The sequence below is a fragment of the Scyliorhinus torazame genome, chromosome 5 (assembly GCF_047496885.1).
Source record: "Scyliorhinus torazame isolate Kashiwa2021f chromosome 5, sScyTor2.1, whole genome shotgun sequence".
NCBI lineage: Eukaryota > Metazoa > Chordata > Chondrichthyes > Carcharhiniformes > Scyliorhinidae > Scyliorhinus > Scyliorhinus torazame.
Window position 1 is genome coordinate 295,445,978 of NC_092711.1, and position 22,223 is coordinate 295,468,200.

General features: G+C 46.3%; 1 protein-coding gene across 1 annotated transcript in view; it reads left to right on the forward strand.

Annotated features, from left to right (window-relative positions):
• Positions 1 to 18,288, forward strand: part of atg4a (autophagy related 4A, cysteine peptidase) — a 61,919-nt gene extending 43,631 nt beyond the window's left edge. The window contains exons 10-13 of the mRNA XM_072505779.1: positions 6,162 to 6,307; positions 12,589 to 12,645; positions 15,186 to 15,297; positions 16,558 to 18,288. Coding sequence (XP_072361880.1) covers positions 6,162 to 6,307; positions 12,589 to 12,645; positions 15,186 to 15,297; positions 16,558 to 16,622 — 380 coding nt within the window. The 3' untranslated portion in view covers positions 16,623 to 18,288. The remainder of the gene's footprint in view (positions 1 to 6,161; positions 6,308 to 12,588; positions 12,646 to 15,185; positions 15,298 to 16,557) is intronic.
• The last annotated feature ends 3,935 nt before the right edge of the window (positions 18,289 to 22,223 follow it).

Sequence of the window (22,223 nt, forward strand, 5' to 3'; positions counted from 1 at the left end):
GAATTCCGAGATTTCTCGGGGTACAAGCTCAACATGGGGAAGAGCGAGCTGTTCGTGGTCCACTCAGGGGACCAGGAGAGGGGGATTGGCGAGCTCCCACTAAAAAGGGCGGAGAGGAGCTTCAGGTATTTGGGGGTCCAGGTGGCCAGGAGCTGGGGGGCCCTGCATAGGCTTAATTTCACAAGGCTGGTGGAGAAAATGGAGGAGGAGTTCAAGCGGTGGGACGCGTTGCCGCTGTCCTTGGCGGGCAGGGTGCAGTCAGTCAAAATGACGGTGCTCCCAAGGTTTTTGTTCCTGTTCCAGTGCCTCCCCGTGTTTATCCCAAAGGCCTTTTTTAGGCGGGTCAACAGGAGCATAATGGGGTTTGTGTGGGCGCGAGGGACTCCGAGGGTGAGAAGGTTGTTCTTGGAGTGGAGTAGAGATAGGGGGGGCTGGCACTGCCCAACCTCTGTGGGTACCACTGGGCCGCCAATGCGACGATGGTGCGCAAGTGGGTGATGGAGAGGGAGGGGGCTGCATGGAAGAGGCTGGAGACGGCGTCCTGTGTGGGTACGAGTCTGGGGGCGCTGGCAACGGCGCCGCTGCCGCTCCCTCCAAGGAGGTATACCACGGGCCCGGTAGTGGCGGCTGTCCTCAAAATCTGGGGGCAGTGGAGGCGGCACAGGAGGGAAGTTGGGGCCTCGGTGTGGACCCCAATACGGGGGAACCACCGGTTCGTCCCAGGGAGGACAGATGGAGGGTTTTCAGGGTGGCACAGGGCAGGGATACGAAGGTTGGGAGACCTGTTTGTGGACGGGAAGTTCGCAAGCCTGGGTGAGTTGGAGGAGAAGTATGGGCTCCCCCGGGGGGGTGAGCGGTGAGCGGGAGTGTGAGCAGGAGTGGGGAAGATCTCGGAAACGTACCAGGTGATGCAGGAGGAGGAGGAGGCCTCGGTGGTGGAGGTGAAAGGTAAGTGGGAGGAGGAGGAGTTGGGAGAGGAGATCGAGGCAGGGATGTGGGCAGATGCCCGAGGGAGGGTGAACTCTTCATCTTCGTGCGCGAGGCTCAGCCTCATACAGTTTAAAGTGCTGCACAGGGCACACATGACCGGGACAAGGATGAGCCGGTTTTTTGGGGGTGAGGACAGGTGTGTTAGGTGCTCAGGGAGCCCAGCAAACCACACCATATATTCTGGGCATGCCCAGCGCTGGAGGAATTTTGGAAGGGCGTAGTGAGGATGGTGTCGAGGGTGGTAGGATCCAGGGTCAAACCGGGCTGGGAGCTCGCAATATTTGGGGTGGCAGAGGAGCCGGGATTGCAGGAGGCGAAAGAGGCCGGTATTCTGGCCTTTGCGTCCCTGGTAGCCCGGCGGAGGATTCTTCTTCAGTGGAAGGACGCGAGGCCCCCAAGCGTGGAATCCTGGATCAACGATATGGCGGGGTTTATTAAGTTGGAGAGGGTGAAATTCGACTTGAGAGGGTCGGTACAAGGGTTCTTCAGGCGGTGGCAACCGTTCTTAGACTTCCTGGCAGAACGGTAGATATTGGTCAATGGCAGCAGCAACTCGGGGGGAGGGGGGGGTTACTTTATTTATGTTTATTTACACTGGGGGATCTGAGGGGGTGTATATATTTGCTATGTTGGCTCTGTGTTAAGTTGGGGTGTTAATTTATTATTTTCGTATGGGGGGAGGGGGATATGAAGGGTTGTTTTTTGACTGTTGTATTTAACCCTGTTGGCTTCCTTTTTCATTTTGTTATGGATATTCTGTGAAAACCTTAATAAAATTTTTTTTTTAAAAAAGTAATAAAATAACTGACTCTGGGGTCCCAACCTCAAAGGGATTTTTCATCCACTCGCGCTGCTGGCCTTCCTTGGTCTGCTTTAAAAGCCAGCTATTTAGCCCTGTGCTAAACCAGCCCCTGGTTTCTCATTTGCCAGTACTTCCCTGCATATAACAAACATGAGCTTTGCATCCTTAATTGCAATTGACAAAACCTTACCTCAAGAAATCATCTTTATACTGCTTTGTTCCTGAGTTAAGTTTCCTCTTTGTAGGCTGTTAACCAGAGGCCTTGGAGCTGTTCACAGAGCTAACACGAGCACTGCTCGGTCTTGTTCTGGACTCTCCTGTGCAGCTCTTTCCAGCAGATTCTGTTGTGAGAACCTGGCCAATAGGTACACCGCTACAGTGTTTTTTAAACTTTTTCTCCTGGGACACACTTTTACCAACTGGCAGACCTTTGGGACCCATGCTGGCTGACATTCGCGAGACATACCAGCTGACGTTAGCAACCCATGCCGGCCGATTGAGGTGTTAAGATTAAGAACAGAGGTAAAAAAGCCAACATAAGTGTACTTTACCTGAATGCTCGTAGTATTCAGAATAAGGTAAATGAGTTGATGGCGCAAATCATCGTGGATGACTATGATTTAGTGGCCATTACTGAAACATGGTTAAAGGATGGTCACGACTGGGAGTTAAATATCCGAGGGTATCAAACTTTTCGGAAGGACAGAGTGGATGTTAAGGGAGGTGGTGTAGCTCTGTTATTTAAGGATGACATCTGGGCAACAGTAAGGGATGACATCGGTGCTATGGAGGATAAGGTTGAATCCATTGGGTGGAAATCAGGAATAGTAAGGCGAAAAAGTCACTGATAGGAGTAATCTATAGGCCACCAAATAGTAACATTATGGTGGGGCAGGCAATAAACAAAGAAATAACAGATGCATGTAGAAATGGTACAGCAGTTATCATGGGGGATTTAAATCTACATGTTGATTGGTTTAACCAGGTCGGTCAAGGCAGCCTTGAGGAGGAGTTTATAGAATGTATCCGCGATAGTTTCCTCGAACAGTATGTAATGGAACCTACGAGGGAACAAGCGGTCCTAGATCTGGTCCTGTGTAATGAGACAGGATTGATTCAGGATCTCATAGTTAGGGATCCACTCGGAAGGAGCGATCACAATATGGTGGAATTTAAAATACAGATGGAGGGTGAGAAGGTAAAATCAAGCACTAGTGTTTTGTGCTTAAACAAAGGAGATTACAACGGGATGAGAGAAGAACTAGCTAAGGTAGACTGGGAGCAAAGACTTTATGGTGAAACAGTTGAGGAACAGTGGAGAACCTTCCAAGTGATTTTTCACAGTGCCCAGCAAAGGTTTATACCAACAAAAAGGAAGGACGGTAAAAAGAGGGAAAATCGACCGTGGATATCTAAGGAAATAAGGGAGAGTATCAAATTGAAGGAAAAATCATACAAAGTAACAAAGATCAGTGGGAGACTAGAGGACTGGGAAATCTTTAGGGGGCACCAGAAAGCTACTAAAAAAGCTATAAAGAAGAGTAAGATAGATTATGAGAGTAAACTTGCTCAGAATATAAAAACAGATCGTAAAAGTTTCTACAAATACATAAAACAAAAAAGAGTGGCTAAGGTAAATATTGGTCCTTTAGAGGATGAGAAGGGAGATTTAATAATGGGAGATGAGGAAATGGCTGAGGAACTGAACAGGTTTTTTGGGTCGGTCTTCACAGTGGAAGACACAAATAACATGCCAGCGACTGATGGAAATGAGGCTATGACAGGTGAGGACCTTGAGAGGATTGATATCACCAAGGAGGTAGTGATGGGCAAGCTAATGGGGCTAAAGGTAGACAAGTCTCCTGGCCCTGATGGAATGCATCCCAGAGTGCTAAAAAAGATGGCTAGGGAAATTTCAAATGCACTAGTGATAATTTACCAAAATTCACTAGACTCTGGGGTGGTCCCGGCGGATGGGAAATTAGCAAACGTGACACCACTGTTTAAAAAAGGAGGTAGGCAGAAAGCGGGTAATTATAGGCCAGTGAGCTTAACTTCGGTAGTAGGGAAGATGCTGGAATCTATCATCAAGGAAGAAATAGCGAGGCATCTGGATGGAAATTTTCCCATTGGACAGACTCAGCATGGGTTCATAAAGGGCAGGTCGTGCCTAACTAATTTAGTGGAATTTTTTGAGGACAATAACAGTGCGGTAGATAACGGGGAGTCTCATTTATTTTAGTTTGAAAGGTGGCTGCGGCTTCAATGTAAAAGCCGGTAGCGGCTGTTGGATGCTTCGCCTGTGATCGGGACCACCACGGGAACGGTACGAGCAATCGCTCCATGACCATCCCGACACTCTCCCACGATTTACCTGCGGGTCAAGACACTGCTATAACAGACGTCAAAACTACAGACTGACCTGGCTGCTCCCATTAATTGCATCATCTGTATCCCACTAAGTTCCATGACCTGCTGAGCTTGGACTAAACACAACTCCCCCATAAATTATCTACACTCCAGGAAATCTCTCCAACACTCTCCAACAATCATAACAATCGTGCATTAGGCATCTCTAAACAAGTACGTGGTTAAAACTAATCATGACTGCACCTCTTATAAAGGCAGCATGGTGGCACAATGGTTAGCACTGCTGCCTCACAGCGCCAGGGACCCGGGTTCAATTACAGCCTTGGGTGACTGTGTGAAGTTTATACGTTCTCCCCGTGTCTGTGTGGGTTCCCTCAGGGTACACCGGTTTCCTCCCACAGTCCAAAGATGTGCAGGTTAGGTGGATTGGTCATGCTAAATTGCCCGTAGTGTCCAAAAGGTTAGGTGAGGTTGTAGGGATAGGAAGTGAGCCAATGTAGGGTGCACGTTCGGAGGGTCGGTGTAGACTCGATGGGCCAAATGGCCTCCTTCTGAACTGTTGGGATTCTATTCAATGGATTCTTTGTCTTAATTACAGCTTTAGCAGACATCGAGGGGGCGATTCTCCCAAATGGAGCCCAAGTGTTCGCGCCGTCATGAACGCCGTCGCGTTTCACGATGGCGCAAACCGGGCCCGGGTACGACCTATTCTGTCCCCCACAGGGGGCCAGCACGGCGCTGGAGGGGTTCACGCCGCTCCAGCCTCCTTTCCCGGTGCCAAATGAGTGCCGTGCCAACCCGCGCACACCAGCCCGACTCAACATGGCATCGGTGTTCAGGGGCCAGCCGCGCCAGAAAGTAGGCCCGGGGGGGGGGGCGGGGGGGGCCCACCGATGGGGGGGGCCCACCGATTGGTGGGCCCACCAATTGGTGGGCCCCGATCGCGGGCCAAACCCCATCGCAGGCCCCCCCCCAGTGAAGGAGCCCCCCTCAACCCCCCCCCCCCCCCCCCCCCCCCCCCCCACAGGCAGCCCCCCGACCGTTCGTGCAGAGTTCCCGCCAGCAGCGACCAGGGTTGAATGGTGCCGGCAGGTCTCTGTTGTATCCGCACGGCCCATCCGGGCCGGAGAATCGGCGGACCCGCCGATTACAGCGGCCTGTGGCCGGCGCCACACCAAAGGCGCCGGCGCAAATGGCGCTGATTCGCGGCACCTCAGAGAATCGCGCGCCGGCGTCGGGGCGCGGTTGCGGCGATTCTCCGGCCCGGCACGGGACTCGGAGAATCGCCCCCAGAGTCTGGCTACCTTAACCTAGGTTCTTTAATAATATTACTGCAACAAATATACCTCCACCCAGGCTTTTAAAAAACCTTACTGAAACAGATATAAAATATAATATGCATACCAATCTTTTACATTCATCACATAGATTTATTGAATTTTCCCATTAAGATGATATTCTGTCCTCAAGTACCCTTGCAATTTCTTTGTAGAGCAAATTATCTTTCTTCATGTGCTGATGTGGTGCTGTACATTGTAAATACGGAGAAAGTCCAAAAACCTTCACTGCTACAGTCCACATGATAATGAAAGATAACATCCAGTGAAACTGTAGCCTTGACTGAAGATGCCTGATTGAGAATCCATGACCAAAAAGCAGGAAACTAGGGCCCTGCGGTAATAAAACATTGTCACTTCAATCTTATTCACTGGGAGTGCTTTAATGCATCATGTGGGCTCGGAACAGTCCAGTAATGGACTAGTGTCATAGCATTAATAATGTGTTGTGCAATGGACACTGTTTGTATAGTGCCAGAATTTTACAATAATGTAGAATGAGTCATTGCAATATAGGCATGTGTGTGTGTCTCTGCGTACATCTATTAGTGGTGGCATCGTATTTTAAACTAAAGGGTCTCTTCAGGGTTTTGTATTGAGCAGTCACTAAATTTTATTTGCATCATTCATTTCCTCTTGCCCCGAATATTCTGTCTACACAGGAGATGAATTAATCTATTTGGATCCTCATACGACACAGGCTGCAGTAGACACAGAGGATGATGGGAGTGTGGACGATTACAGCTATCACTGTCAGCGAATACCACATCGTATGAAAATTACACATCTTGATCCCTCAGTAGCTTTAGTGAGTGACGCTACTTAATTAATTGTTTGCTGTCTCAACCAAGAATAATAGTTTCGATGATCAGGCTCACTACCGGACCGTTTTGTCTGAGTAATAAAGTGGAGCCAGACGTAAGTCCAAAGCTACCAGGAAAAGAACCAATAACAAGCTCCCCCCTCAAGATGACAGCACCACGAACAGTTTAACCAACTAAACTAAAAAGTGTTTAAATATTTAAATCAGGATCCTTTTTACAATGTCAGTAATACATGTGTGTATGGAATAGAACCATACAGCATACAAGGAGGCCATTCAGCTCATTCATCCACTTAGGGTCACCCGTATTCATCGAATCATAGTATGATATAGCATTGAAGCAGGCCATCAGCCCATCACGCCCTGTGCTAGCTCTTTGGTAGTGTTACCCAATAAGTACCATTATCATAGAATCATATCATAGAATTTACAGTGCAGAAGGAGGCCATTTGCCCATCGAGTCTACACCAGCTCTTAGCCAGCTCTTTCTGCATAGTCCGATATTTTTTTCCCTTCAAGTAAAGAAAGACATGACTTTCGTGACCTCAGGATGTTCCAAAATGCTTTACAGCCACTGGAAAGATTTGTAGTGTAGGCAATGTTGCACTATAGGAAACGTGGCAGCCATTTTCCATACAGTGAGCTCCCACACCCAGCACTGTGAGAATGACCAGATAATCTGTTTTTGTGATGTTGATTGAGAAATAAATATTAGCCAGGACACCAGAGATATAATGTCACTCCTTTTCTTCAAAATAGTACCATGGCCTCCTTTGCACCCATGCTGAGAGATAGGGCACTCAGGGCCTCAATTTAATATCTCTTTCAAAAGACAAAAATACTTATCCAATTCACTTTTGAATGTTACGTTTTTCACCACCCTTTCAGGTAGTGCCAGAATATCTTGGTGTCACCTCTGGTTCTTTTGCCATTCGCCCTGAATCTATGAGCTCTGGTTATTGACCCGTCTATCACTGGAAACACGTTCTCCTTATTTTTTGATCACCTCCATCAAATCTCCTCTTGACATTCTCTCCTTTAAGAAGAACAGTTTCTCCAATCATTCAACATAACTGAAGGTTATCAGCCCTGCTACTATTCTAATAAATCTCCTCTGGACCTCCTCTAAGGTCCTTAATGTCCTCCCAAATTGTGATGTGCAGAGCATAATTTATGTGCATGAATTTGCACTGAGCAAGGCCACACGAACAGCAATGACATAGTGACCAGCTAATCTGCTTTTTTAATGGTCGTAAAAAGGGGAGCAAGCACCTGTTTTTTTTTTTTTCATTAATTCATGGGATGTGGGTGCCGCTGGGTGGCCCAGCATTTACTGTCCATCCCTAATTGCCCTTGAGCTGGTACTAGTGAGCTGCCACTTTGATTAAGTGCCACATCAAAGGCTATTGCGGAAAATAAAAGTTCATGGTATAGGGCGTAATATATTGGCCTGTTGAGCCTATTCCGCCATTTAATAAGATCATGGCTGATCTGATAGTCACCTCAAAAGTGCATCCCACCTACCCCTGATAACCGAATATCCCCTTGCTTTCCGAGAATCTATCCACCTCTGCCTTAAAAATATTCAAGGACTCTGCTTCCACCATCTTTTCAGGAAGAAAGTTCCAAAGATTCACAACCGTCTGAGAAAAATATTTTTGCCTAATCTCCATTTTAATTGGGCGAACCCTTTTTAAACTGACACCGCGTTCTAGATTGTCCCACAAGAGGAAACATCATCTCCGCATCTGCCCGGTTCATATCTCTAACGATCTTCATGTTTCAATCAATTTGCCTCTTACTCTTAGAAGAGTTTAGAAACTCCAGTGAATACAAACCTAATCTTTCCTCATTATCGACAACCCACCCATTCCAGGTATTAATCTGGCAAACCTCTGTGAACTGCTTCCAACGCATTTACGTCCTTCCTTAAATAAGGTGACCAATACTGTACACAGTTCTCCAGGTGTGGTCTCAAGTTCTCTATATAACTGATGTATTCTTTGGTGTTCAATTCCTCTCGCAATAAATAACATTCTATTAGCTTTCCTAATTACTTGCTGTACCTGCATACTAATCTTTTGCAATTAATGCACTAAGACACCCAGATTGCTCTGCATCTCAGAGCTCTGCAATCGCTCACCATTTAGATAATATGCCTCTCTTTTATTCTTCCTACCAAAATGGACAATTTCACATTTCCCCACAGTATACACCATTTTCCAGACCTTTTCCCAATCACTTTATCTATATATTTTCGTAGCCTCCTTATATCCTCTTCACAACTTACTTACCTACCTATCGTTGTGTTATCTGCAAAGTTGGCAACCGTCCTTTCAATCCTTTCATCCAAGTCATTTCTATAAATTGTAAACAGTTTAGATCCCAGCGCTGATCGCTGTGGCACATCTCGCCAACCTGAAAAAGACCCATTTATTCCGATTTTTGGCTTCTTGTTAGCCAGTGATTTCTTCTATCCATGCCAATATATTACTCCCTATACCATGAACTTTTATTTTCCGCAATAGCCTTTGATGTGGCACTTAATCAAAGTGGCAGCTCACTAGTACCAGCTCAAGGGCAATTAGGGATGGACAGTAAATGCGGGGCCAGCCACATCCCATGAATTAATGGAAAAAAACAGGTGCTTGCTTCCCTTTCAGTTTATTTCTTGCTTTGTTTGAGTGCACCCCTTTTAAATTTATCGATTGCTTAGTGCTGCTTTTAAAAAAAATTAGCTTAGCCTAGTGCTCACCATTTTACTTTTTTCTATATCCCATTTAAATTCTCTTGCCTCCCAACTAGTGCATGTTGCTCGGGAGATTTTGAATTAAGTTTTACCACAATGGGGGTGAAATTTCTTGGTTTCGAACCTTGAAGACCCCAACAGTCTGCCTCCCTCCTTTGTTCTTCTGTATTCTCCGGCATACGCTAGAATGTTGAATTTCTTTACAGAGTGCAGTAGCACCATCTGCTGGCAAAACAGTGATTTGATTATGAACAAAAATCCTGTTTCAGTGTTATACATTGTTGCTCTCTATGTTTGGTTCTAAATATGGCGGTCAATCTGGTCGCCTTCCTTAATTCTAATTACGTTTGCTTTAGAGTCGCCAGGTATCTTTCGATACCGCCACAAGGTTCAAACCCGAATACTGATCAAAGAGCCGGTACACCAGTTAGTTAGTTCAAAGTCAATACTATGTATTTATACACAGCAATATCTACTCATGCACAAAATACTATAGACTAAACTATCACTACTGCTAAAGCCTATACTTAGCTTCGGGAGCCCACTCAGTAAGAGGAACAATGGCGTTGTTCGGGTGTGAGGCTGCTGGGGTCGAACGGGTTCAGGAGAACAGCTAAGGTCGTCCGTCTGGTAGCGAGCGTTGACCTTGGACTTACTTGCTTCTGGTGCAGCTGGTGGATGGGTCTCTCCGCTTTGAGAGCCGAGTCCAAGAGAGTGATTCTCTCTCGGGGCCTTCTTCTTATACCCGAAGGGGGCTTCGCGCGCTTTTGGGCAGGCCTTGAACTTGGCCCCAATCAATTGGGCCATATCTTGATCACTTGTATTGATCTTGACCAATAAAGGGGTGGATGCCCTGATGGCTGGGCTTGTCCTAGGTGGCCGTTGGCCTGGCTTTGTTTGTGCTTTCGGTTTGGGGAACTGGCGCCGTGAGGTCTGGAGCCAGATCGGTTACTTGAGAATCTCCCTTTGTTCCCGGAGATGGGCCATCCATGTGCTAATGGACCTACAGTTTCAGTCTCGTGTGGGAGCTGCGGTTCCAATACATGTACAGGCTCTGTGCCTGCCTGCTTTCTTAGCATTGTCCATAGTTCCCTGCAATCTTTGCAAACATCCATTTTGTATTCTGGAAGTGGCCATCCCAGATGGCTACAACTTGGCATACAGATAATGATGACTGTAACAAAACATTTAATGAGATTTATCCTAATGGTTGCTCATAGCGGATAAAGGTCTGGAGAATCTGTAATGGTGCATCAAACAGGAAAGTTAGAGGTTTCTCAGAGCCTAATGTTCAGAGTTCCAGGACAAGTTTGCAGGCAATCTGATGAAGCAAAGATTGTATTCACAAAGTGGATTTTCTCTGTGAACGTCTTGCAGTAATACTGATTGACCAGAATGTTAAGATGCAATTGCAGCTTTCGACATCTGCGTACCCAGTTGGAAATTTGGAGCTGTGACATGACACCGAGATTGCGCTGCACTGCAAGCTCACAGAATTAGTGTTTTACAGTACGAGTTTGTTTAATCCATTGTGCCTGGACTGTCTCAGTCAACGCTAAATATTTAGTCCCATTCCTCTTCCTTTTTCTCATACCCTTTGTAAAAATAATCATTTTTTATTTCCACCCTTATTTCTGGCAAGGCATTTTATGTCCTAAAATCCATCGATATAAGAATATTTCCAATCTTGGACATGAGTTCACATCCCATTGTAGCATTTGAGGAATTTAAATTTGGTTAATCAAATAATTTGGCAACAAGAAATTAGTTTTAATAACGATGACCATGAAAACAAGCCCTGCAAGAGGTCACGGGAAGCGCTGCCTGCATGCCAGCCTTTAAACCACTTTAAAGCAATGGTTGTCCTGACATGAAGGGTTAGTAAGGCCTGCAAGCGACCCCTGCAGCTGGGTTTGCGATACTGAAATCTACCCCCAGCCCCGGGTTGAACTCACCTGTGTCTCCTCCAGTGCCATGTAAGCTTTAACACCCTGGAGGGTGATGGTTTTTAAAAAATTTTAAATTTAGAATACCCAATTCATTTTTCGGAGGGTGCTGTTTGCCTGAGCACTCGCCTCTGAAATCTCCCTCGGAGGTGAGGTCGCCAGGTTCATAAGACCATAAGAAATAGGAGCTGAATTAGGCCATTCGGCCCATCAAGTCTGTTCCGCCAGTCGATCATGTTGATATGTTTCTCATCCCTATTCTCCTGCCTTCTTCCCATAACCTCTGACCCCCTAATTAATCAAGAACTGTCTATCTCGGTCTTCTCTGTCAGGTTCATGTTTATGTAAAGCTGTTAGAAATGGTGCCAGTGTGACGTCAGGCTGCAGGCCAGCGCCCAGTGAGGGGTCCCAGAGTGAATGCTCACTAATGACATGCTAATATATTAAAATGGGGTTCCTGGGCTCCTGCGGCATATTTAACGTTACTCCGCTGGTGAGGGGGCTTGAAGATCGGAAATTGCCATCTTGCCGGAGAGATTCGCGATTTCCAATTCTCTCTGGACTTTGCACCCACGTCACCTAATCCACGCATGGCTAGTGTGGGCTTAAAATCACCCGCATAGTAATAGTTTCAACGCTGACCCCTGGGGAACACCACTGTTTACATCCTGCCAATGTTGCAACACACCAGCTGTTAGGAAGTGCAAATCAACAACGTAGGTTGATTCACCACCAAATTTTAATAAGTACTCCCTGGGGAAGCACTTACTGCAAGTTTGGTTCCTACCTTCTTCCTCCAAGCCCAACAGCCTAATTAAGAACAGGAACATCCCCATTGGGAAGACTTTGTGTTCTACAGAGCAAATATATGTTGTTTGAGTTGTTCTAGCTTTGAGGATAATTTGGAGGCCTTGTGGAGCAGTGGTAACGTCCCTACTTTTGGACCAGACGTTCTGGGTTCACGCCACATTTCAGGGCTTGATGGTTATGGAAGGTGCCTTCATAACATAGCCATACAGGGTGTTTATCTGTCTGTATATCCTTTCAATATGCCCAATGGCAGACGGTAAGAGCAGGAGAGTGTCCTGGTCAGCCACATTCCAGAAAGCAAGGCCAACCACTGCAGTATTTTGCCAAGCATAATCATGGACCAATCCACGGTTGCCAATGCCGTCTTAGGACATGGTACCTGAAGGAGGAGGAGGAAAAACTTTGAGGATAAACTCCGCCTGCCTTTCTCCCTTTGTTACATGAATGCACTAAAGCAGATGACAAGAAAGTGACATTTTTATGTCATGTGTCTGATATAGAGAAAAGCCCTTCACCAAGCTTGAATCGCAACAATAAGTTACTGAGAAAGCCACACAGGTAGATTCTACTAGTCCATTAACTAAATCTAAACAACCTAAGTGTTAGTTAGCAATAATCAAGGATCAGTGTCCCCATTGGTGGACCAATATGGAACTGCAATTTATCTAGTTGCTTTAAATCTTGTATGTTGAAGTCCAATATACTTCATGCCTGATCGCATAAGTTTGCACATCACATTTTCATGACATTTTTTGTTCCAGGGATTTTTTTTCAACACTGAAAGAGATTTTGAAATCTGGTGTAGCTCTGTACAGAAGGTATGAAATTAAACCATTTCTATTTTTAATCTTAATCTGAATCCTGATTCTTCTTTTATGAATTAAACTTTAATTTGAAATCTGTGGAGTTTACATCAGCTTGAAGGAAAAGTGCAAAACTTAATTTTGAAAGGGCATTTATTGAAGATCGGATTGAAGTCCGTCATGGTGACCCTCAGGTGAACTAGTCTCCGTGCCAGTGTTGATAACAAGATTGGTTATTAATGCAAGATTTTCTCGAATAATTTTACTTTGACTAGAGATTAACAGCACCATAGAATTTTAATATTCCCTGACATTTTATGCCCAGTGCCAGTATATCTGATTAGACACCTATACCTAGCACAAAAGATTATTGCAGTTGTTGGAGGCCAATGACCTCAGTCCCAAGACATTGCTACAGGAATTACTATGATGGTGTCCGAGGCCCAACCACCCCCAGCAGCGTTGTCAATGACCTTCCCTCCATCATAAGGTTAGAATTGGGCAGCAGGATGCTCTGCCCCGCTGCGCCACATTTCTGCCTCAACCTGCCAGCGGAATTCTCTGTTACGCCGGCCGGTCAATGGGATTTCCCATTGTGGGGCAGTCCCGGGAAAACCCCGGGCTGCCGGCAAAACAGCATCCTGCCGCCGGAGAATCTCGCCTTGTTGTTTTGTTGATTGCACAGAATCATTCGTCAATCCTCAGACACTGAAACAGCCCATACTCACTTCCAACAGGACCTAGGCTTGGGCTGATATGTGGAAATTAACATTCACATGACACCCAAGTAACAGGCAATGACTATCAACAATAGAGAATCTCTAACTATTTACCCTTGCCATTCAATAGTATTATCATTGCTGAATACCTACCCCTCAAAATCTTGGGGGCTACCATTGACCAGAAACTGAACTGGACTGGCCATATAAATACAAGAACAGGCCAGAGGCTGAATTCTGTGGAAAGTAACCTCCTGACTCCCCAAACCATCTACAAAGCACAAGACAGGAGTGTGATGGAATCCTCTCCACTTGACTGAATGAGTGCAGCTCCAATAACACTCAAGAAACTCAACTCCATCTAGGACAAAGCAACCTGTTTGATCAGCACACAATCTATCATCTTCACAATTCACCGCCTTCACCACCAATATAGTGACAGCATTGTGTACTATAAACAAGACGCACAGTAGTAGCTCACCAAGCCTTCTTTCACAGCACCTTCCAATTCCAATACTTCTCTCACTTAGGGAATGCCACTTCCCAAGAATCCCCCTTCAAGCCACACACCATCCTGACTTGGAACTATCCTGACTTGGAACAATATCATCATTCTGACACACTTGGTCAAAATCCTGGAACTCATTTCCTCACAGCCCTGTGGGTGTACCTGCATCCCATGGACTGCAGAGGTTCAAGAAAGTGTCTCATCACCATCTTCTCAAGGGAAATTATGGATCGGCAAAATGCTGGCCCTCGCCAAAGACATAGGAATTAGGAGCAGAAGTAGGAAATTCGGCCCTTTGAGCCTACTCCGCCGTTCAATCAGTTCATGGCTGATCTCTTCCTGGTCTCAAATCCACCTCCCTATCTTTTCCTGGTCTCAAATCCACCTCCCTACCTGTTCCCCATATCCCTTTAACCCGTTTTTAAATCAGAAATATATCTATCTCCTGGAAACCATTTAATGACAGCTTCCACCGCACTATGTGGCAGCAAGTTCCACAAATTCACCGCCCTCTGTGAGAAGCAGTTCCTCTTCATCTCAGTTCTAAATCTACCGCCTCTCAACCTATATCTGTGACCTCTTGTTCATGAAAGCATTTAAAAAAGCATTGCCAACAGGAAAGTTTTTTTAGATGTTATTAGGATGTGGTCTAGATAAATCTCCCTCGCTCTGTTCACCCTGAGGTGGTGCATAATTTCTTTTCCCTTTGGGTAGACTCCAGTTCTTCCGACATGAATTTAATTTAACATTGAGATTCATATTATTTGAGCTTAGTGTTCTTTCAGTTTTGTTTCTCATTTTCTAAATGATTTTACTTTTTTAAAAAAAGTCTTGAGGAAGTTTGTGACATTTAAGGGAACACAGCTTTCTTTATTCCGAAATATGACGTTAATTCTTGGAAAATGGACATCTTTTATGGCCCTTTGCCCAAACCACAAGGAAATATTTTTCAAAAATGACAGTCTGACTGTTAAGAAAGGATCCTCTTTGAAGTGAACCATGGATCATTGCGAGGTTAATGTCATAAGCACTGGTATCTGTGAGGACTGATTTTGTATTACAATGATTTAGTCTCATACTTAAACTGTTTTGTACTGTGGATTCTTATCCAGGAGGACCTAGGTTTAGACTGCCCCAAACTAATTTCATTGTACAACTGACAATAAGGAAAACTTTCATCCTGATCAGCCTGGGATAGACTCGAAATCTGCACTCGGAGTTGAAATTGAAATACAATAATGCAGTTGCCACCATAAAGATAGTTCAGAGTGTGACATTTAAAATTATGTTGAGCTTACGACTAATGACACAAATGTGCCAAACAACAGGAAATTCTGATGACCCGAAGCTTCCGGATGTTTGAATTGGTTGAGAAGCATCCTGCACACTGGCCTCCTTTTATACCTGCGACCAAACCTGAAGTGCAGACCACAGGAGCAGGTAAGATTCACACTAAGACATTATTCATTGTTTATTCTTGTAGTAACCCCATTAGTCAACTCAAGCCTCCATATATTCTTCATGCCAACTTCCCAGATTCACCTTCCACCAACGCTGCATTCATATCCTATCTTGTATATTGTCTGGCACACTTATCACGCTATCCTCACTGGCTCACTATCTTCTCCCCTAAAAATAGTATCAAGGTTCTTGTCTTTAAATTCCTCCAGGACTTAACTCTACACCAGCTCAGTCCTCTTCAGTACTACATCTCAGAATACATACTGTACTCTTCCAATTCTGGCTTGCAGTATTATTTCCATTCCACCAAAGCTGACAGAACTCTCTCCTTAAACATATTTACCTTGCTACCCCTCTCTCCTCCACTGAGGCCTTCTCAAAGTTTACTTATTTTCCTTCTCTTACCTCTCCTGGCTTTTGCTCTATTTTCTGGTCTGCCCATCATTCATCTTTAAACGACTTTCGGATACTTAATTATATAAACGGTCCTATATAACTGTAAGTTGGTTTTGTTAGAGTGGCCCTTTTATACTTCTACATTTAAATAAAAAGATTATGAAGAATTGTTTCTATATTGCAGCACCAAAACAAATATGAAAATAAGAAAAGTTAGGGATGAGAAAGGTTTGATTAAAGGGTTAATTAAAGCTCATTCCTTTGGTACACTGGTTATCAGAACTGCAAGGGTTAGGGAAGTGTCTAGAGTAGCCACTAGAGGGAGCAACAGTTACAACTATATAAGGCTGTGTTGCTAAGCCTTGTAAGAGAGTGTATGCAGGAGTTAGCTAGAGAGAGTCAGAAGTACAAATAGTTTAAGTGAAAGCAGATTATAGTTTATATCAGTATTAAGATTAGCTGCAGATGAGTGTAGTTAAATGTTATTAATCAACTGTGTATTCTTTAGGAGTACATGTCAAATCCAAATTAGTAGTGTTAATAATTTTATAGCTTTGTTTAAGCTATTTTGTGGTCTTTGTAAACACTACGCCAACCATCCTGAAATAAGAACACCACATACTCCAAGACTCCCATCAAATCTACTTGTATACTGAATAATCCTAATGATTTTGCCTCTGTCACCTTGTACTCTATTCTGTTAATTACTTTGAATCAAAATATTTTTCTTTATCTGTTCTAAAGTTTGCTTTTCAATAATTGCATTCTTCTCTCAGTATATCATGACATTTACTTTATACGGCTAATAATGTTTATTTTGTCTTTGTGTTCTTTGACCTACAGAGTTTGTTGAACCAGCTGACAAACTGTTTGAGTCGGAGGAAGAATTTGAAATCCTCAATGTCTAATGCACCTGGGGCGGAATTCTCCGTTGTGAGTCTGCCTCGCTACCGCTGCCAGCGAGGACGGAGAATTTGGCACTCAGCCGAATCGCCATTCACTGCAGCGGGAACAGAGAATCCCGCCGGCGCGAAGGAATGGAGAATCAAAGTCCCGGTTGGACATTCAAACATTGCTATTGAATGACTACAGCAGAGACTGACGACTGTTTTTTTTTTTATCATTCAAGCAGCCTTTTTAACAAGACAAGTGCCTGATTTCATAAGGACAGAAGAGACTTTACAGCAGGCTTGAAAATAATGAAATAACTCTCACTTAACAAGCAAGTTGCATCCAAGTAGTTTTCTCGCAACCTCAACTTTCTTTTGAGCAAAACAGGAAAAGACGGAAATCTTCAACAAAAGGATCCTCCATTTTTGGGAATCCAATAAGAGCAAATGTTATTTAGAAAAATGTTCTTGGAAGGAGTTAGTGATATGGGGCAGAGCAGCATTGAGAGAAAATGACTGAATTTCGCAGAAGAGGATTGTTGATGTACAACAATGGTAGCATTATGCTTACTCTATACTTGTGACTGTTAATTGTCACATGGATCGTCTGGAACCCATCTCTTGGATAAATGTGGATCGTCCTCATTCATATGTTCTTTATCTACCTGAACTCGCAGATGCCTGTCTTGAATTGTCATTAATGCTGCGTTCCCACTTCAAGTCTTCTGAATTTTGCAGAGTGAATATCTAATGATGAATAATTCCATCAGTCATTTTCAGCTTGTACCACTTCATGTATGGTCTATTCCACTTTTGGTCAAATATATACTGATCCTGCAATCCCAATGTATTTGTAGCTTCCTACCCAGTATTTGTTTTTGTACACTCCCATTATTGTGCATTAATTTGACCCCCCCAGAATAATCCAAATTTTAGCGGAAGCCGCATCAGTGCAGTGTTTATATATTGGTGTGTGCGATAACATTTTAAAACTTTTAAATTCCCAGAATGTTTCATTTTGATTACTGTGAACTTTGAAATTGAAAAAACAGTACCTGTCCTGTACAGTAAAAAAAAAAAAATGCTTGTTTTATTTAAAAAGTGATGCACGTACAAAGCATGTGTCATATAGGAGCTGGATGCTAGCTTGAATGCTATAGGAAATATATAGCCATTTAAAAAGAAAATGTACCCCATGTAGCTTCACAGATATTAGATATCAGTACCAGCTTCTTCCACGTCAGCACAAACTGCCCAGTGCGAAAATATCAGCTCCATCTTTAAGAGGGGCATGTAGCATAATAGTCTGCGTGAACAAGAGATGGCACTCAATATCCTTGGACTATATAATATCTCAGGCATCCAAATATTCAGCAGTATGTACTAAAATTATTTGGCTGTTCTGAGTGGGAATAGATTGATCTCATCTGAACGATGCTGGATGCAAAACACAACACATTAAATAACCTCAAAAATCTCTGTGTTTAGCTTCTGAAATATATTTAAGCCCTTCCAACCTTGCTGAAAAATGTCTGAAGGGGTCATGTACCTACTAATAATTTTTTAATAAATATTTAGCTCAGGAGAACTAAAACAAATTAGCTTGAAATTGTAACAATGTTTTCTTTTTCTTACAAGTCTGTGTTCAAGGTGCAAAGGCAATAAAGAGCATTTTTAAAAACTGCTGGCAGGGCTGCAGGTATTGATATAAATTTCTAACTTCGAAATGTCAATAATGATTCCGTACCTGGGGTATTACCATCAGTATGCATGCTATTAGCACACTTACCATCAGTATGTACGGTATTAGCTCACTTACCATCAGAATGCACGGTATTAGCATACTTACCATCAGAATGCACGGTATTAGCACACTTACCATCAGTAACATGAAACAACGGGTGAAATTCTCTGCCTTGCGATGTCGCAAACGCAAACCACGCTCGGGCAGAGAATTGAGCGTCCGGCCGAAATCAAGGCCAGGTGCCGATTCGGGCGCTGTGCTCTGTGAGTCCCTCGCTGGCGGTGATAACTAGGTTTGTGCTCCGCAGCGGCATGCAAAACTGGCATTTCCATGCATTTAAATATGATTAGCACGTTTGACGCACTATGCCCAGGGCCCCCATGATGCCCCGGCGCTCTTGGGTGTAAATCACGCGGGTGCGATTTATGACAGGTATTTGCTAATGGGGACTGGGCGCAATGGCTGCCGAGGGGGAGAGAGGTGGTAAGCAAAGTTTGAAAAACTGTTAAAAATTGTACCGCTTGCTGGGGTGTGGCTGCCACGGTCGGGAGGGGGGTGGGGGAAATAGTGGGGAACGACTTGCTGACAGCTCCACGGATTCGGGATCCCCCTCGGCATCGAAATGTCCGGACTCAGACCAGTATTTGTTTTAAAAGCACCCATTTGGCATAAGTTACAGGCTCTTTGCTGCTCACTCTTCTGGCTGCTCACTGTCCTGTAAATGTTCACAGAGCCTCTGGTCATTTGGTAACCCACCCCGGCCACCCTTCTGTCAACAGGAACGGCATGGCCAAGCTCAAGTGCTGCCACTCTTCAATGCACTCATTAGAAGCGCAGCCCTACTGCAGAGGAATAGCAGAGCTCACCCCAAACAAAGGACACATGCACCGTGGTCTTTGGCATCATCCCTGGCACAGTGCCCCCCTCAGGGCAAAGGCCTCACCAGTGACCCTAACAGCTAGCCCATGCAGCAGAACCACCAGCCGTCTCCAAGTTCTGCTTTTCCACCGCACCCCTGCTCTCATCCATTCTGCCCCCGGACAAGTTGTTACAACCTGTGTGTCACACCCAAGGCCCACATCACACTGCATCAACGCTCCCAGCAGCCACACACTTCCCTGCCTCATCCCCATCTGCAGGACCTGCCCACACACAAGCCTATAAGCATGGAGACGATTGATGGTACACGGTGACCCTCTCCACTGCATAACCAGATTTCACCCTGCTGGCAGGATAACACACGGCCCACCCAATGAGGGCACCCACAGTAGACCCCAATAGAGAGACGAGGAGACAGGCCCTGCAACCCGTCCTATCACTGACACCAGTTGCGGCAGTCACCGGTGTGCCCCTGTTTACATGGACGGGTAGTGAGGGTAGAGGCTCCCCGGTGCCATTTTGCTCGAGACGGGGGCAGTGTGGAAGCCAACATATCAGGGGGAATGGCTAAGGGGTGGGGGTGAGTTTGGGGGTGGGGGGGGAGCCATGTGGATTGTGGAGCTGAAGTGCAATCGGGGTCAGCATGGAGCGTGTTGGATTTGGAAGGGCAAGGGAATACTCATCTTGCTAACATGTCTTCTCTTTTCCCCCCTGCAGAGAATGAATGTCAGAGTACAGATAGCAATGTTTGCTATCTACCTGGCCGCAGCTGAAGTTGCGGATGCATGGAGTAAAGAGGCACAGGGCCTTCTCATGGAGGACCCTGTACAAGAGGAGCCTGCCCCAGAAGAGCAGGGACCAGCCGCTGAGGCTCAAGTGTCGATCACCCAAAAGGCCAAGGAGGAGGTACGAATGAGGCGCCGTACCAGGGCATGTGTGTACCGTCACTGCCTGTGCTGTCAAAGACTTTGGTTGGCCAAGGAGACTGTGCGCCACCAGTGCCAGATGATGCATCATGTGGGTTTGGAGGAGGCAACCTACTACCCGTGGCCATCAAGATGATGGTCACCCTGAACGTTTGTGCTTCTGTGTCTTCCCAGGGGCCAAGCGGGGACCTGTTCGGGATCTCTCAGACATCCGTACACGGGTGCATCAGCACTGTAATGGATGCCCTATGCGTCCACGCAGCAGACTATATAAACGTAAATCTGGACCAGGCACACCAGGATGCCCGGACAGCAGGATTCGCCGTGATCACTGGCATGCCCCAGGTCCAGGGGGTGATCGGTGGCACACTTGTCCCCCTATGAGCACCGGCTCATCAGGGGCTGCCCTTCATCAATCAGAAGGGCTTCCACTGCCTGAATGTGCAGTTGGTGTGTGACCACCGGCTGCACATCTGCGCCTGATATCCAGGCAGTGTGCATGACCGTCATCCAATTGTCATCCGGCACCTTCAATGCGCTCCCTCGGGTGAGGGGTTGTCTCTTGGGCGACAAAGATTACGCGCTGAAGTTTTGGCTAATGACGCCTGTCCGGAGGCCCCAGACCCACGCGGAGCACTGCTATTACGGTGCCCATGCAGCAACCAGGAGCATCATTGAGCGGGGCATTGGCGTCCGCAAGACCTGCTTCCAGTGTCTTGACTGCTACAGTGGGGCACCCCAATCTAGCCCCAGGAGCGTCTCTAACATCGTGCTGGCCTACTGCGTCCTGCACAACATTGCACAGTTGAGGGGGGGACATACTGAAGGAGGAGGACAAACTCCAGGCCTCATCTGACGAGGAGGATGGCCAGGAAAAAACAGGCATGAAGCATGGGCTAGCACAACAGCTCGCCCAATGTGTGCTCCAGGGTTGCCATATATGGGACAACCTCTTCACCTCCAGATTTGCCAACTAAGAGGCCTGGCCACCACCAACGCCGCCACCCTGTCTTACCTCTCCGTACTCTCCCTATGCTTCCCCCCACTTCCAAGTGGTGCCCCTTCCACATAGCCGCTCACGTCCTCCCATGTCCCTCTTCACTCCATTCCAGCATCCCCTGCCCCCTCTGTGGGTCCAACCAGCATCACTACAGGGTGTTGGCCATGGGCAGGCAGTATCTTGTCCATGGGATGGAGGATGATGATGGCTCGCTGTGAGCTCTGGTGCTCCTCATCATTTGACAAAGTCAAACTCCTGCCTTTAGGATCACCTTCCACTATCCGCCTGGTGATCCCTGCATGTGTGCTGGTCATTCCATCTCACGGGCCCATATATTCTTTGGGATTGGGGGGGGGGGGGGGGTGCAGTGGTGCAGGGCGTGGTTATGGAGATGGTGAGTGGTGATGGGTCACTCACTGGGTAAGCTATCCTACAAGGCAGCCTCACATTTCTGGCCCCGTTCCATGCTGCCCCTGAGGGTGACCCAGGTGGAACGTTCAGTTGTCCTGGGAGCCCTGCCCCATGCCATCCTCTCCACAGCTCCACACTCCACAGCAATCTCCCACGCTCCTCACCTGACACACCCTATACACCCAGCCCAGCACCTCCCTCACACCCTTCAGACAGAGGATTGAGGCATGTTGGAAGGGTGCCACCCTGTTCTGCCCGCTGCCCATCAGATGAAGCAGTATCAGGTGGGAGGATTCAGAAGCACTCCAGCGGGAGGCACCGGCACAGGCTGCATCACCTCTTCCTCCCTCGGGGTGCTCAATGACCTCCAGGGTACTCCATGGGACAGAGATGAGGCCGGAATGAACTCCAGAGGCTCCACCTATCACCTGGCGCTGCCAGTCCTGGAGGGCCGCTCTCATCTCAACGTGGACCTCGATTTGATCAACCATAGAGCACAGAGACTGAGCCATTTCCCTCAGCAAGTGAGACATGTCTCTCTGACTGGCGCAGGTCAGTCCGCGACCAGTCAATGCTCTTGACGCCCTCAGCCATGACCAAGCTCTGGAGCGCCGCAACAATGTACTTGACTGCCTGTGACTGGGCTCCCCTGTCCTGAG